General features: G+C 40.9%; 3 protein-coding genes across 3 annotated transcripts in view; 2 read left to right on the forward strand and 1 right to left on the reverse strand.

Annotated features, from left to right (window-relative positions):
- The first annotated feature begins 3,232 nt into the window (after positions 1-3,232).
- On the forward strand, positions 3,233-6,903 carry LOC140333196 (uncharacterized). Its single transcript, XM_072414696.1, has one exon. It carries the CDS (start codon positions 3,412-3,414, stop codon positions 4,483-4,485), a length of 1,074 nt encoding a protein of 357 aa, XP_072270797.1. The 5' UTR covers positions 3,233-3,411; the 3' UTR covers positions 4,486-6,903.
- A 70-nt stretch (positions 6,904-6,973) lies between these two features.
- LSM12 (LSM12 homolog) lies at positions 6,974-10,167 on the reverse strand. The gene is made up of 3 exons (XM_072414699.1): positions 9,269-10,167; positions 8,368-8,477; positions 6,974-7,926 (listed from the first exon to the last, which is right to left on the reverse strand). Exons 1-3 carry the CDS (start codon positions 9,347-9,349, stop codon positions 7,773-7,775), a joined length of 345 nt encoding a protein of 114 aa, XP_072270800.1. The 5' UTR covers positions 9,350-10,167; the 3' UTR covers positions 6,974-7,772.
- A 1,619-nt stretch (positions 10,168-11,786) lies between these two features.
- Positions 11,787-18,066, forward strand: part of G6PC3 (glucose-6-phosphatase catalytic subunit 3) — an 8,661-nt gene continuing 2,381 nt past the window's right edge. The window contains exons 1-5 of the mRNA XM_072414697.1: positions 11,787-11,924; positions 14,700-14,917; positions 16,176-16,276; positions 16,919-16,997; positions 17,569-17,687. Coding sequence (XP_072270798.1) covers positions 14,700-14,917; positions 16,176-16,276; positions 16,919-16,997; positions 17,569-17,687 — 517 coding nt within the window. The 5' untranslated portion in view covers positions 11,787-11,924. The remainder of the gene's footprint in view (positions 11,925-14,699; positions 14,918-16,175; positions 16,277-16,918; positions 16,998-17,568; positions 17,688-18,066) is intronic.

Below are 18,066 nucleotides of genomic sequence, written 5' to 3' on the forward strand. Positions count from 1 at the left end.
AAGGACATCTTTCTTTCAAATGTCAGGGGCATACATTGAGAGGTGAAAAGTCACCCCTCCTCAGTCTTTGGAACCCCATTGGGGGCAAAGTCAGTTCCGTAGGGAAGGCTCAAGGCAGTTCTGCACAGGTGCCCACTCTTGGCTATGTTTGCCAATCGCCTTTCTGATAGTTGCCACAAGGACTAGAATTCCCATTGGAATCTTTCTCCATTGTTGGCTATCTAAATTTTGAATTTCCTTTTTTTACTGGTGATCAGGACTGTTAGAGAACATAAATTTCTTGTTGGACCACAGAATCATTTCTTTATGAAAAAAAGAGAGGCAGAGGCGTTCTTGTCCTATGGTGACAACACGGCTCATCCATAAATACAATAGAACAGGCTGTGCATTACCATCAGGATCAGTAAAAAAAAGAGAACAAAAGCCTTTTTTTATGTAGATACACTTTATAACTCTTCTGTCAATATCCCACACCACCCCCATATTTTATAGGATACATTTGACTGAACATCAGGGAACATCTACACACCTATGCCAAGCACCTACTTGGGTGCACTTTCTCTTACAAGATGAAAAATTCAGTTTCGTATTTTAAGGAAGCCGATGCAAAGGAAACTCATGGTAATGAACAGGTCAGCTTACGTGTGAGATGTATCAATGATTACACTACCTCTGTAGAGCAAAGAGCCTGGGCTGCCTGAAAGAACACAAGTATTAATAATAAATGGCAAGCATGCATATTTCATGGCCTAGTCGGTGTTGTAGGGCCAGGGGACTCGGGAGAAGCTACAGGTCTCTTCTACTTACCACCAACGAAGACCATTACCGGCATAGAACAGAACTGAACGGGAGGATATTACCTTTGCTGAGCTCTGTAACAGGTATGTGCGAGTCCAATCTGTATCTTTATTTCTTTGTGTCTGTATGGAGATGGCCTGGGTTTATCTCAGGGCTAAAACTAACATAGAATAGCTGATCTCTTTATGACGGGCAATTTTTTACCTACCCATCTTAGGCCAAATCTAACACCATCACATGTAAAACAAAGGGGACGTTTACCATTTATATGTTGAATAAGTTTTCAAGGATCAATAATGGCATCAAGACCAACTGTCAACAATTACTAATGAGGCTGTGGTTTGCCTAGCCAAACCTGTAAATAAAAACTGTATGATTTTTTCACTTTATAATGTTTATTTAATAAAAGTACAGAGTGCTTGGTAAGAGTCATAAACCACCTAAAGCAGAACACATACAACATTGTTCTACTGACTTGTAATGTTTAAGAAAAAGTTACAATTGTTTAGGTGTAATTGATGCCGATTGGTGCTGGCATTGGTGATATATATTAATATATATATTTTATATTTATAGTGGGTGGAAGTAAAGCAAGAGCTGATTGCATGATTTCCACAATGGTTCACCTACTGCATGGGGTGTAGATGGGACAGAATTATATTATACTAGGTGGGTATCAGACAATTTGGACTTTTTGCTCCGTTACATAGACCTGGTCACTTGGATCTAGCTGCCAGCTGATACACATCATAGTAAATAAGTTATTTCATGTTAAAAGGTTGAGAAAGGCTGCTCTAACCTCTCATCAAAAAGGAAAGTTTTGGCTTTGGACACACTTTAAAGCTGTCTAAAAAGTGCTCAGTCATCGTTTAAACAAAGTGCATTTGAATATAAGCCAACCATGGCATTCTTATAATTTATTAATCTGATCCATGCTTAAATATTCATAATTTAGTGTCTTTTCTAGCGGTCTACAGCTCTGTGTACAATGTGTAGAACTCTACTTAAAGCTGGCCACTAGGGATGAGTGAATCTGCCTGGGTTCAGTTCACGGACAGTGTTCTGGATTTTGCTTGGAGTTTATGCTGCACATTTTATTGAGGTATATGAGGGGTGGGTGGTAATCTTGCCTTTTAATTCGGCTCATTTTTTAGGCAAACTCTTGTTAAATCGAATTGTTAGGTGTCCCCAACAATCCACTATACACTGACAATATGGGAGCACATCTATTTATAAAAAGAAGGCAGGGATATTAATTTCTTTTGGCTTTTGTGACTTAGCTGACCAGGGTCAAACACTTTGCACTACAATAAATGTTGTTCCTTAATCTGTAGCTTGGAGAACCCTTATGCCAAACCTTTGCAGACCCCAAGGATTTACTGCAAACCCATGGTAGCTGCCATGATTGTTTCTGGGCATTTCAGTGCCCCAACAAACACAACCCTTTCCCCCATCCTTTTTCTTTAGCTTGGATCTCTATCTTCTGGATAATCTGATGCTCAATATATTCTTCCTCCTTGGGTCTATTACAGGCTATGCATGTTTCGGAGACAGAAAGAGGGCCAGGGCAGCAACCATACCAACACACAGTTATGGCACCAGTACCACACAAGCCATAGTAGTCAGTCTGCTTGCACATAGGAATATTATAATGATATAGAAGTGGCAGAGAATATCTGTAATATTACTGGTATTCCTCTCCTGCCATTGGCAGCTTCTAGGCTGTTGGTGAACTACAAGACTAACAATGCCTTGCTTTTGTATGTCAGGGTTTATAGTTCACCTACAGATGTAAAGCGGCTGGTTGGACAAACTACTGCTGTACATGAAAAGTCAATGAGGAAAGGATATGCGGTTATATACTATTCCTGATGCTGGAAGGGATAACATGCTCATAATCCAGCCCCATTAATCCTGCAGAGGGATTTGATTTCCATGCATGGTTTATGTTGCAAGGCGCATATCTGACCCACATCTGCAAGATAACTGCTGGAGCAGACATTACGGGTAAGTGAAATAACTTAAATGTCATGACAGCAAGAGGAGGGGCACATAGATGATCAGCATATACATGCACACAAACATACAGACACATCATATAGAGGCATTATTACATAATGTGGAAAAATCAGGGGAACAGACTTGGATTAAACACAGATCCTGCAGGAAAAATGAATAAATAAAGTCAGAAGAGAACTACAGGGATAAGGTGACAGCTATATTGTCCAGTGACCCCATTCCACCATCAATGGTACATCAGATTTAGGTGAAGAACTTGTTTAGTAAGGTGTGGCATCAATGTAAAGAATCATTGAACCAGTACAAGTAAATAGCTGGGGCTTCACACTTATTACTTTCTTGTTTTACAATCCAGCATTGAGAAATATAAAAAACTAGACATACAGAATTTTTGAAAGATGAATCGTATCAGAGAATTATTTGAAAAGAGGGAAAAATAATTATAAGTGTTATTGTTTTTTTTAATGGAGTTTATATTTTATATTAGTATATATTTTATTCATTTGTTATTGCTTTAGGAAATAAAGTAAATATCATCATCTCTCTACAAGTCTACAAAATATGAGAAAGTAACTTCTAAAGGAAGTCTCAAACATGTTCTCCAATATGGCGGCTCTGTTGTCCCTATTGCAGATCGCTTGTTCTTTGCATGCAAATCTGCCACAGTCTTGCCCTCAATCTTGCCTTTGCTATGATTCTTCGAACCTAGTGGAATGCAGAGGACTGGAACTTCTCGTGGTTCCTCACCACCTTCCTCACAGCACCTGGATGTTGGACCTTCGTCACAACAACCTCAGCCGTCTTGATCCCGCCTCATTCCAAGCTTTGTGGTCACTCCGCATCCTTCTGTTGTCTGATAATTACATTGAGGTTGTATCTTCAAGGTGCTTCCGCTCTCTTGGCTTCCTGGAACGTTTAGACATTTCAAGTAACCTTCTCATCAGCTTACCGCTTGACTTTTCCAGAGGTCTAGGTTCATTACGAGAATTAAGAGTCCCTTCCAACAGGTTGACTTCCCTCAATTATGAGAGTCTCAGACATTTGGAGAGCCTGGAGAAGTTGGATCTGAGCAGGAACTACCTGAGCACCATAGAACAAGGGGCTTTTCGTGGTCTTTCAAGACTACGCCACCTTCATCTCCAATCCAACTTTTTAGATTCAGTAAGAGGTGGTTACTTTTTTATGCTCCAGAACCTAGAACTTCTGGACCTTTCAGATAATAATATCAGCAGCATAGCAGTTGAGTCTTTCACTTCTTTGCATTCATTACGATTACTGGCTCTTTCAGAAAACCAACTAAGTCACCTCAAGTTCAAAACATTTCTCAACCTTCAGACCCCGAGTACACACATTCAAGTATCTGGAAACCCCTGGGTATGTGACTGTGACTTACAAAGAGTGTTTGGAAAGATAAATAGTGTTCGACACCTTCACATAGATGACTATGATAACTTGACTTGTGAGGGACCATCACAGCTTTCAGGAGCAGCTCTGGTCTCAGTGGACAACCAACTATGTGTAGCAGAGACTGCCACTGTATTGGTCATTACCATAACTGTCCTCGTAACGGTGATTGCTGCCATTGTGATGGCTGAGAGGAACCGCAAGAAAAATCAAGACAAGAATTGGAATGACACAGATGGCCCATTTGAAACGCAGGACAAGTGAGAGATGTCGGTTAATGGCAACTGAAGACGAATGGAGGCTACCATTGCTGAAAATACTCCTTCCTTGGTTGTCATGTTGATTTATTTTTTTCAGTATTTTCTGAGTTACTGGCCTAGAACAAATATGGAGATCAAAACCTCTAAACTTATTGACTTTCCTGATAATGGTGCTTGTTTTAAGTCAGGGGTGTAACATTTAGAGTAACATAGGCGCAAGGAAACATCATACAAGAAATCTAAACAATTTGTTATGCATGGATATAATACCAGACATAGATAGAAAGGTACAGAAACAATGTGACATGTATGGATATAGTAAGATAGGTAGAAGGGAACAGATACAATGTGACATGTATAGATATATAGTAAGATAGATAGAAGGGAACAGATACAATGTGACATGTATGAATATATAGTAAGATAGATAGAAGGGAACAGATACAATGTGACATGTATGAATATAGTAAGATAGATAGAAGGGAACAGATACAATGTGACGTTTATGGATATAGGAAGATAGAAACGGGCAATAGAAATCACTTGCAACGCATCAATATAAAGAACAAAACTATGTGATATTACATGTTGCCAATGAGAAGCTCCTAGTATGAGTTCTGGTGATCATATCATTAAATGAGCACAACACAGTTTGAATAAGAAGAAAGGAAGAGTTGAAAAATGTGCTCTGGGGAGGTTTAGTACCCCAAAGCACTGAAAAGAAAAGAATGTTGGAGGATAGGGGGGTCAGCGTGGCCATATTTATTACAGAGGGATTTATAGACAGATGTACCAATGAAGATACACGGACCCAACATGTCAATATATTGATCCTAAGTGTTGTAGGAATGTGCAGCTATCTCTTTTGGAATATTTAGTAAAGATCGTGTAACAAATCTGGGATGTTTTGGGCCAAGATTAAAAGCTTGTGTTTGGGCATGATGGTTTTCAATGCAAATATGTGAAATTACCCAGGGAGGACAGATGACAATTCTACTTGAGTGGTGTTAGAAACAGATAAATTAACTTGTTAAATTATAATAAAATGGTGTCATTCTTTACCAAATAAATGGTGACAGCTGCACAAAATATGTAGAATAGTTCCAATATCCCCCAACATTTAGAAGATGTTTCTGGGAAGATTGAAACTTTGAAGGAATCCTATACTACCTAGTGAGTAATATTTCTATTTTGGAAAGCGATGAACAATCTAACCACAAGATGGCACTCATGTAGCACTAGTATTCTGAACCTATTGGACAGGATTTATTTTCACAGAATTAGAGATTGTGTATGTTCAGATATTATTTTATTGACAAACACATGTCAACATGTAAAACTAATTTGTCATATTGTCATTATTTTTATTGTAGTCAAAAAAATGTTTGTAAACGGATTAAAAACAAATATTATGCAAGTCTGCACACAGATCATCCATTATAGTTAAGTGGTTCAGGGACCAACTTGGGGACTTATAACTTGCTCTGTACAAGAAATATGGGAGCAGTTATCATTGGGACTTAAAAGCATGGGTAGAAAATGTCCCAGTGTCTGACCTGATCATTGAAGAGAATGTATATCAATTCCTGACCATGGTGGCACATGAATAGGGAACTCACTGCTCACTGTACTACACATCGGGCCATAGGAATATACACTTTACAGAATATACTGCTTTGTGTTAGTGTGAAAATTCCAGTCCTACCATTACTTCCTTAATCTATAACATATTTCTGTGTAGAGGTGCCAGCTCTTACCAAAGTTCTTGTATGGCAGCATATACAGGTACCACATCCAGTTACTTTAAAATGTAGAAACCTTAAAGAGCAAACCTGACTAAGACACATTCCTATTTATCTGTCTTACGCACTTCCCAATAAATTTCTTTATTGAAGGTACTTTTATGTTTCATTGTGCCCCAAACCATCATTTCAATGTAGTCACACTTCCCATTTGTATGCTGTTGTCAGTAAAGCCGCCTACAAAATCATTTCTTTGCATAACTCCATGTTAGCATGGGCTAGTTACAGAAACACGTGTGCTAGGTAAGCAATGGAATTTAGCCACGATGAGAATGATGGTAGCTTGGTTATACTAAGAAACTAAACATAAGTCAGCTTCACAACCAGTCCTTAACATTGTTTCTTCTATGTTGTCATTAAGTAAGCAGTCATGCGCCTGCAGATACCAGTTACTGACATGTTATCTCTGTATATTATATGGAAATCAGTGAAATGCCAAATCCCTCATAGCGTATACCAGTTAATGATGGTTATTTCGGGGAAACGCTCTCAGAATGAACCAAAAATATATTGGTGGACCAACATGAATGTTTTATGCGAGAATAGCCCCACTTCATAGTTTTTGTGAGCATAAATGTCATTCAACTAGCAAGTTATTTCTGCTCCTTACACAGATCACAACCCTATACCAGGGGTCAGCAACCTTTACTATCAAAAGAGCCATTTTGCCTCCTCTTCCACTAAAGAAAAATATGTTCATTTCATGGACTGCATGGTTAGTAATGTAAGCATAGGCTGGAGGCCATTGGCTGGTGATGTCAGGGACTGAACATTAAAATGTTAATCAGCAACACTACAATGACATGTGGCAAGCCAGAGAACCTCATGACGTACAAGGTTACAGCCAAACTGTCCATACACAATGATTTTACAAACATTTGCTGTAGAGCGAGGCCCTATCTGTTTACACATTAAAGAGATTAGATAAATCTTATGATATAATCCTCATTTCCCCAACTTTGACATTTTTGCATGCCTTACAACAAGGGTTGCTTTTATAACGTTTAACAACTGCCTCTAATTAGTGATTAATCACTAGAGGCTACATACCTGCAATAATGGTCATTGGAAAGGATCTTTCACGATCCTTTCCAACGACTGCATGATGCATGAATGAGCGCTGTACATACAGCACAGTTCTGCTCTATGGAGAGGAGGGGGGAGAACGACAGAGCAGCACCCCACTGCGCTCGCTACCCCTTTACTCCCATTACAATCTTTCATTGTCTGTGGATTCGCCAAGACAGTCGTTTGGACAATGGATAACAATGTACATACACAAGATTCTCATCCGATATCAGCCCTGAGCAGATTTTCGGACAAGAACCATTGCAGGTTTGTACCTAGCCTTAAGCAGCAGGAATGAGTCACTAATGATTGATTATAAACCTCTAACATTTCGGGAGGTCTGATCCTGACTGACAAAGCACTACAACCAAAACAATGTTATTTGTCAGTGGTAGAGTCGGCAAAGTTAAACCCAAAGAGATCAAAAAAAAAAAAAAAATGTACTTACTATTTTGCGAACGTGACTTAGCGCACTACCCTCTTTTCCTTTGCAATTTTCCACCTGGTATGGGGGAGAGATAACTACCTCCTCCATAACTACTATATTTTTTTCCTGCCATTTACAGTCCTTTATCCTGTAGAGAAAGCACATACAAAGCCGATTAGATTAGAAGATATTAATTAACGTGTACAGCTTGAGCTTACCAGGGGGCATGTGAAAAGGCTAGAAAGTGTTTTTTTTCCAGTAAATAACTAAAATCATGACGTCACTGACTACCAGGAGCACACAGTGCTTGGCACACTGCAGAGATGCTTTTCCTAGACAGACTACTTTGATGGACTTGCAGAGGGATTAAAGAACCAGCAGAGCTAGAAGAAGCAAAGACTGCGTAGGGGACCAAATATGCCTGCCCACTAATAAAAAAAAAACTAAAAGTATCTGTGCACATTGATACAATGATAGGAGGCTTGTCTAAAGTTCAATATATAGGCCGTCATTGCAGAAGCTTTTAGTTATCTGTTTTTTTTGGGTATTTGCACACAAAGTATATAGATTTACATGATCTAGCACTCACGTCTTATGAATGGTCTGGAATAGCTGCTGTCCGTCCAAAGAAACTCCAGCACTGATAGCATAAGCCTGGCTCATTTTCTCTTCCTTCTCCAATCGAGCTCTGCTTGCCAGCTGCCAAATAAAAACATTTTTAGAAGAAATCAGTATTTAGCGTTATTCATTAAAAAATAAATGAGTTTTACTTCATACAAGCTATAGTAAATAACTAGATCACTACCAATTCTAGCAATGGGCTAGTGAGGTACTGTAATTAAAGTCACCAACCCTGCAGGGATAGCATTGCACCCCATATTCCTTATTTTCTCCTGTTGACCCCTATTTACTCATTTACTAACTCGGTATTGCCATTTTGGTGCCAGGCATCTGCTAAACAATTATCCTAACCCAAGTGTTTTAGAACCCCAGTACACTGGAGAGTTTGTGAAAATGCAACATACTGCAGCTTGCATTGATGTGTGTTGTATTTGGGCTGCACACAAACGTCAGGGTGTTCCCCAGTTGCACTGCTGTACATTGCAAGGGTACAAATGGGAATGCCATTAGTAATGAATATTAAATAAGGGCACTAAAGCATGTCTTGTTTGTTGCCAAGTTTAGGAACATCTTCAAGGCAAGCTGTAATGAAACTACTGGCTGTGAGAGGCCCTTTTTCCACTACAAAATGTTTTTTTGTGAATCAGCTGACTGCTTTCTAAGTGAATGAAAGCAAAAGGTGTTCAGTTTCTTTAGAATGCAGCAAGCACCCTGCTGACCAGGGACTATTGTTTCACAATTAGAATGGAGTCTAAGCTTTCCTGATTAGAGAAGACTCGTCTACATCATGCTGAGTTTGGCTGCTTTCAAAACAATTACTTTCAACACGTTTTCCTTACACCTGAAATGTATTGTAATATTTAAAAGACGTTACTTTGGAGCCGCGTTTCCTGGCATGTCCGGCATGAGACCTGGGAGCCGACGCTGAAATATTCCCCCGGAGCCGCCATCTTCCAGCCGGCCTGCGTGACGTGCAGCTCGAACAGCCCCCGACCTCAGCGCGCAACCTTAAGAACTAACGTCGGCGAAAGGGCTGCTGGGAATTCACCTCTAATAATCCACGCCCATCTCGCGAGAATTTGATTCCGCCATTTTGGAAACTGGCATGTGGGACGTGCCACATAGCAAGAGCGAGTCTTACGTTTCCGTGCTTGTGCTTTAGGACGCCATTTTAAAATAGGGACGCGTTTCAAGAAACTTTATTGATAATAGAAAAATAGTACAAAGGAAAAAAAACAGTTATCTTGTATCAGAGGGTAAAGCTGGGTAACCTTTATATACAACTTGAATGTTTGCTGACATTAAAGGAAATTAAGAACATTTTTGAACTGGGCACTGCAGCATTTATTTAAAAAATACCCTTAGTAGAAGACCACATGGAACTTTGCTCCATGATAAAAATTATAGCCAGAGGTGAGGACAGAGCCAATTTAACACCTGCTTGTTTGGAACAAAGCTGTGCAATTCAAAACTGAAATAGGATCAATTTACTGAGAATGTTTAAATTATCAGTAGAGCGAACGTGGTCTTCCCCATCATTATAAACCTCGATATTAGTGGCAGAGGAAGGGGGTAAAGGAGAACAGTGACAGAGGAAGGGTGCAGAGGAGAATAGTGGCAGAGGAAGGGGGTAAAGGAGAACAGTGACAGAGGAAGGGTGCAGAGGAGAACAGTGACAGAGGAAGGGTGCAGAGGAGAACAGTGACAGAGGAAGGGTGCAGAGGAGAACAGTGACCGAGGAAGGGTGCAGAGGCGAACAGTGACAGAGGAAGGGTGCAGACAGAGGAAGGGTGCAGAGAAGAACAGTGTAAGAGGAAGGGGGGAAAGGAGAACATTGACAGAGGAAGGGTACAGAGGAGAACAGTGGCAGAGGAAGGGTGCAGAGATAACTGGTAGAGGAAGGGGGAAAAGGAACACGGTGACCGAGGAAGGGTGCAGAGGTTAACAGTGTAAGAGGAAGGGTGCAGAGGTGAATTGTGGCAGAGGAGAACAGTGTAAAAGAAAGGGGGTAAAGGAGAACAGTTGCAGAAGGAGGGTGCAGAGAAGAACAGTGAAAGAGGAAGGGGGTAAAGGAGAACAGTGACAGAGGAAGGGTGCAGAGGTGAAATGTGGCAGAGGAAGGGTGCAGAGGAGAATAGTGTAAAAGGAAGGGGGAAAAGGAGAACAGTGGCAAAAGAAGGGTGCAGAGATGAACATGGTCTCCCCCATCATTATAAACAGCTGTATTAGTGGCAGAGGAAGGGTGCAGAGGAGAACAGTGGCAGAGGTAGGGTGAGAAGAAGAGTGTAAGAGGAAGGGGGTAAAGGAGAACAGTGGCATAGGAAGGGTGCAGAGATGACTGATGCTTGGTAATAAAAGTGCAATTTTCATCGATATTTTTAGAGCACTCTATGAAAAATGAGTTCATGCCCTTGTGATCAGAAAACTAAAAATACCAACTCAACCTCATAATTTCCTTTGTTTAAGGAAGATTGGAAAATCTTTTTAAAAGCAACCCTGTCACCGCAGAAACCTAACTTACACATCGAAAGGAGCAACACCCCCCTCTGTTCTAAAAAGCTTTACCTGCAAATCTGGGCGGATAAGAGTTCGTATTGATTTGATAATGGGCCGGCATATTGCAATGCATGTGAATGCACGAAGAAGCATAACAAAGATGTCAATGGGCCCTTTGCTTTGGTTAGCGTCTGTGTCCCCTTTGGTCTAGTGATCATTATCATGTGAACTGAGGTGCTCTTAGGATCTTCACCAAAGAGGAAGAGCCTCACATCCCTGCCCCCAGGGGGCTAATGCTTCGAACTGGGGGAATGGGTTAACCTGACCCACCAGATCCCATTCTTTTAACTATAGCATTGTTTCCTATTCAGTGTGGATTCTGTCTGGGAGTTTCTTCTCAAAGCCGTCCCTGGCCTCCTTCAAAAATGTTACAGGACAGAGAAAATCTTATAATGGGGACAACACCCAGTGGAAATCCTCTTTATTTTGGGAGATTGCATTTACTTCCTGTTGCATTTCTAGGACAGGAAGTGAAAAAAAATTGCCTCAAATGAAAAAAAAAGCATTGTCTATGCATATACTCCTCAATGTTCTGTTGAAGAAGGCTCTGTGTTGTGGTGTGCTTGGGATGTATTGGGGTGCAGGAATTTATGGCTCCATATTCTGAGCTCCTATAGGGGGCATTTCCTGCACTGGGGCTAGAGGAGATAAATTGCAATAAGGGCCACAGCTGTCATGGTTTTGGTTCCCCCACCCTAAATTGTATTCCCTTCATAGCTCTCAAAGGGGCTTTGTTATTTAAATAAAGCTTTATCATTACAAATAACAGGGAAGTCATCAACATACAAGGTGACAATTAATCCCCGCCCACCTCACTTCGCTCACGTGACCAAGACACTCGCCTTACCGCGATAGGTGGGCGGGGTTATTGACGTGTCTGCGCTCGGAAGAGGTTCATTCAAACTGCGTGAATTTTGCTCCTCGCTCGCCATACCTGAAGGGGATTAGCGGCAGGTGGGCGGAGTCGAGGTGGGTCACGTGCTGTAAACTGCGTTGCTATGAGACACAGTAGGGCACCTTGAGCTGGTTGGTGTGGTATTTCCTGTGGTGTCATTGCTCAGACCTGGTGAAAGTACTATAAGTACCAGCAATGCCTGTTCTAAATGCTTTATATGTAAATGTTAGCTGAGGGAGTCCTGAATATTCATCTATTATTATACCTGCTCTATCTAATATTAATAAACAGTATAAAGCACCAACATATGACTCAGCGCTGTACATTAAATAGGGGTTGCAAATGACAGACAGTGACACAGGAGAGGACCCTGCCCTGAAGAGCTTACAATCTATGAGAGAATGCATTGGAAGAACCGGCACTTGCACATTAAACAGCGAGTTGTACAGAACATGGCTACTAGATTGTAAGCTCTTCGGGGCCGGGTCCTCTCCTGTGTCACTGTCTGTATGCATCCATCATTTGCAACCCCTATTTAATGTACAGCGTTGTGTAATATGTTGGCGCTATATAAATCCTGTTTAATAATATTAATGGCTGCTCCATGCAGCGTCTCCCCCGAGGAAGCTGTACCTGCACTACGACCTCACCGACAGTCCTAATATAACCTTAGCATAGGACGCCAACCCCTATTCCCTTTTCCAGGCTTACAGCCATGGCACCCCTACTGATCCGTCACTGATCTCACAGCTCACCAATGCAGAATAAATACCAGTGTCCATGTATTGCTGCCTCCATGCTGGGACATTCTGCAGGTTTTGGATCAGTGACAGAGCAATGCAATAATACGGCTGTCACTAGCATACAATCATTCTTCTCATCCATACATTCCAGTGAGATATCACTGACTACATTCAATCCTATGGAGCTCCCCAGCATGATCTCATATTCTAGATTGTCCACAAAAGCTTCATAGGATGCCTGGCCAGGAAATCTTTGACGGTCGGGGACAGGGTAATGTCGGAGCTCACGTTGTTGGGTATTAGTTCACATGAAATGGGTTTTGCATTCCCATATTAATATAAATGATAAATTCCATATTATTATTAAACATAGCGCCAACATATTACTCGGTGCTGTACATTAAATACCAGCTCAATGCAGGTCAGGAGGAGGTTACATACCTATAAGTTTCTGACATTCCCACAAACATTCTGGTTTATGTTGTATCAGAACTTTCCATTTTCATATTACCAATTCTCATGAAGTGTGATCTCCATAGAAACCTACGCCTGGGAGCTGCTGGTAATTACAAGGCGGCCACCCCCGAGTGGGACAATTGCAGCGGTGATTGCAGCCGGAGCTGTAAGGAGCGGCTAGTTAGAGATCTGCTCATTTGGCATTGCAATCAGCAGATCCGCACTAGGATCACACGCTGCTTCCATATATCGTTTGAATAACCCTGGGACTTTATATAAAGTCAATATATTTGTGACAAGTTCACCTGTAATCCAGCACGGGATGGTTAGGGATGTAGATAATAAATTTGGTGATCAGGGTAATACAGAACATCATATTTTTATATATTTTTCTCACTTATATTTTCATTTAGTGGTATTGTAAATATTTATTATGATTGGGATAAAAAATGTATAAATATCCTTTTTTGTATCAGTTAAATATAAAATATGGCATATTAATTTTATGCATGCAATCACGCTCCTCAGTCGTGGTCCCGGCCTCCGCTATTAGGTGAATGGAGGTGGTTGGGACCTCTAGTTTGCTTGTGGCTGCGGCTAGATATATCTTCAAATCTGCACCACGGCCACAGCACTGTGCCAAACTTGGCACAATGGGTTTCAAAGGAGCCTTAGTCCTCCTTAAGCATGCTTTCTTTTTACCTCTGCTGAACAATGTTTACAGAACCCAATAGCTCAATCTGAAATTTCTATATTGTAATAGTGGCTCATCCCCCTCCTGGAGGACTAACTGCAGTGTGGAAGATGTGCAGAGGTAAAGGAGGAATCACCAGTATTGTCTATATTTTATCCTTTTACTGACCTACTAAGCCTTGTTCTGCACGGTTTCTCTGTGTGGGGGCGGCCATCTTGGTAGAGGCAGGGCTTTGCTTCCTCATATAATAATTAGGAAGCATAAGGTGAAGTGGAAAATACATAAATCTACAGAATGAATAAAGCCGGGAGATCCGTATCCTGTAGGTACAGCCTTCATCTAACCTCGGCAAGGTCCTAGGGGCCAGTAAATGTTTAGGGGCCCCACCTAAGCTGGATATCTATACAGTGAGGATGCACTTGGTGACTATTGCAAATGATCAATGTCAAATAAAGAGATGGCTGGGGACAAAACCTCATTCTGCCTTCCTCTAGGTAAAAGCATTAAAATCATATAATCCAGCTTTTATTACTGTATATAGGAAGCTACGTATTTCTACTTCTGGAATGCCAGCATGTCTTGTTCCAGCTTCATCATACCTGGTTTAATGAGTTTGGTGTGGAAGGACGTTGTGTTCACAGAGCCCTGACATCATTAGATTCCCATTCAGGAGCCAGGGTATCTCACCCAACATAAAAAGGGAATAAATCCCACAGGAAGACTCCAAAATCTTGTTACAAGTCTTTTGTTTTTCAAATGAAATGTTAATGTAATTTAGGTGTCCTGGTTCTCAGGCATTGTTTACCTGTTTTACAGGTAAAGGTATCTTTACCTTGATTTACTCATCAGTCTTATCAATCACCAGACATAGGTTCATCCATAATCATTAAGGGATAACTCCTCTTTTTTTCTATGTCTTGCCTGCCTTTAATGAAATATAACATGCTTTCTTATAGATGGATGAGATACACACCACCGGGGTTCTGTTTGCTGGTGCTTTGCAAGAGCAACTTCGTGGTTCTGAAGAATTCTGGTTGTGGCTGACTTACCTGGGTGACCCTGGCACTATATTTCTTCTTTATTTCCCTTTGGCATATTCCCTCCACCACAGACTGGGAGTGACTGTTCTGTGGTTAGGACTAATCTGTGAGTGGCTGAATCTTGTTTTAAAATGGTAAGACATATGTCCATAAACACGATCTGATTTATATCAGTGGAAGGGACCAGTCTTTTTCAATGTATTTAACATGGGGGAACCTTTGAAATAATGTTCAGATCTTTAAGGAACCCCGGCTATAATTACTATATCCACAGATCGCAGTATATTAGTGTGGTGGTCAGGAGGAATAATGCCTCGTATAATGATGGCCAGTGGGAAGAATGTCACCTTTACAGATAGCCAAAAAGATCATTGGTGTCACCTAAACCGACCTGAAAGATCTAAACTGCTCAATACTCAAGGAACATCTAGCAACCTTTAAAGGATTACTGATTAGGCAACACTGGCTCAGACGCATATTATTGCAGACTATTTGTTAAGGAAAAAAAAGTGCATTATAGATAAAAAAAACTTTGTAGTTGCCTTACATATGTGGTGGGTGTGTTTTTAGTAGCTTTCAGTCTTAATCATTGTAGTTGTAGTAGTTGTTCAAGCAAAACTAATACCCCTGCAGAGTGCATTTTTTGTCTGGTGTTGAGAAAGTTTATCTTCAGATAACACTGCTTGCAACATGTTTTGTAAACTGAAAAAAAAAAAAACATAAGCAACTTTATTTCCTGAAGTGCAAGTTTTATCAAGAGGGAAGTTGCTTCATTTTACATGCTATGTACTGTAGAAAAGTAGAAACGTTCACTGTATATCCTATTTATTGTTCCTTCGTTCAATCAGTGATAGGTTGAATTATGAAGCTGTGCCAAGGCAAAACTGAAAGCAGGAATTAAGAGCTTCAAATTCTTGTCAAATTAGCAGCCATGTTGTAACCATATTAATTAGGAGTCCCCATTGTAATAATTTGGATGTCCCCAATATAATACCTTTTCACTTTCCAAAAAAAGGGGAATGTCTCTAAAAGGAAACATCAAAGACAACCAGTGACAGCCATGTTGTTATTTTCCTCTGGGCAACATTTAAAAATTCCCAAAACACATTTCACAAATTCCTTTAGTGGATAACTGTAGTTTTAAAACACTTAAGCTCTCCTAAGAATATCTCTGTTGCTATGAAAAAATACATTTTACTAAAAAATCTGTTCATTTCACTACTCATTTTACAAAAGCAAAGTGTCAGAAGGCTGACTTACAGGTACCAACCTATAACATGGAGGGGGGGTCATTGCTTTAAAGAGAACGTCACTTCCCTTAATATTATGTGAGATGTACCGACTTTTGTGTTAATTATTTACAAGTATTTGTTTATCACTAATATATTACAGGTTTCTTTTTGGGGAGCGTCCATTTTGGTGGGTCCATGAATCTGGCTTTCCCGATGGCCACAAGCTCAGGCAGTTTCCTTCCACCTGTGAAACGGGCCCTGGTGAGTACATTGTACAGGTGTAGCAACTCCACTGGAAATGTTTTGTGTTAGGCGGAAAAGAATGGGCACGATAAGAGAACATTGGGTGGTTAGAGAAGGTGGGCAGAGGCCCAGTGGGTGATGTTGAAAGGAAGTAGGAGGTTGCAAGCAAAACATTCCTATTAGTAAAAAGCAATATTGCACTCACATTTGGTAAATCTAAACAGGGCTCCTAGATTTTTAAAACCGCTCAGTCACTGAACCTCATTGAAGGAGCATGGCGGACCATTTATTCCAGCAGCCCTACATGGCTGACAGCTGGGTTCACACTTCAGCTCCATTGACTTTTCTGAGCCATGAAGAAGCCACTACCACACTACTCCTCCAGATTCTTGGAGCTGGAGGGTGAGGTCCTGTTCTTCACACACAGCCCTACTGCTGGCCACAGAGGTCTACTAGAACAGATGGTCTACCCAAAGCCTATATATGTGGCTCAGTGGTATTAGCAATATTTAACTCAAGTGGTAAGAATGAATGTCTATGGGCAATGCTAGAGAGCAGGTGAGTATTGCAGCCTGTAAAAAATAAATTGCCTAAAATAACAGTTCTTGTAACAAGATTTTCACCACGGTACAGATTTTTTTTCATTCTTCACTGTTTCAGGAAGCCCTTCAGGACACTGCATGATTACAGGAGCTGCCCTCTGGCCTGTGGTAATGTTCCTCACAAACCTGTCACAGAGGTAAGGGATATTGCTTGATGGTTGTGTATTTGTTACAAAAGGAATAAGGAACCCACAGAAGGGGAAAAGGAGGTCTGGCAAGAGAAAAATGGAGATATGCAACAAATCAATGTTTTCATCTGCTGCAAGTATAGAAAAATACCTGCTGATCTGCCAGGGAGTTCCTAACCTAGCAGTTTGCTCAGCTCTGCCTAAGTCCCCCCTACTGGACTACAGAACTCTGTTCTTCATTTCTTTAATGTAAGGAGATGTGTTCTTTAGTCCTTCAGGAAGTGTGTATCCTAATGGGTCTCTGTCAGGTCCCGCATACTTGTGTGCTGTGATTTCACTTGTCAGCCATTGTGTCATTAGAGCTCTCTTTGGTGACAGTAAGGCCAACGTGTGGAACACAGCTGGGAGAAGCATCCATTTACCTTACCCATAAAGCGATAATTGAAAACAGTGAAAGCAGGATTGGTAACATTATTGGTCTTTTACTGACTGGATGTATTTTTAGTAATTTAATATTTTTAGCATCTTATCTAAAAAAAGATATGAGCCTTGCAACAATAACAGTTTTATCTTGTAACAGGGGCATTCGGCGATACATTCCTTTACACTTGTATATTCTGCTGATGTCAGGAATTGCTGTTTCAAGGCTGCTTATCCTGGCACATTTTCCTCACCAGGTGCTGGCTGGCATTCTTTCTGGTAAGATATTTGAAACCATACAGATTGGCATTGGAGGTAGTAGGAGGCTGGGACTCATGTAGTGGTACATAGAAATACCTGAAAACATCTGCAGAGATAGCTGTGGTATGTGGGATGAGCTGGGAGTTCTTGTAGATATACAGTAGCTGTAGTAGGTTGGAGTAGCTGGGAACTCCTGCAAAGATATCTGCTTCAAGACAGAGTAGCAGAGAGGGAAGTGGAGACAACTGTAGTAGGTGCAAGCAGCCGGGGACTACTGTAGAGATAGCTGAGTTAGGAGGGAAGAGCTGGGAACTCCTGTAGAACTACCTGTGCTAGATGGGAGGAGCTGGGAACTCCTGTAGAACTACCTGTGCTAGATGGGAGGAGCTGGGAACTC

This window comes from Pyxicephalus adspersus, chromosome 6 (genome assembly GCF_032062135.1).
Source record: "Pyxicephalus adspersus chromosome 6, UCB_Pads_2.0, whole genome shotgun sequence".
NCBI classification, from domain to species: domain Eukaryota; kingdom Metazoa; phylum Chordata; class Amphibia; order Anura; family Pyxicephalidae; genus Pyxicephalus; species Pyxicephalus adspersus.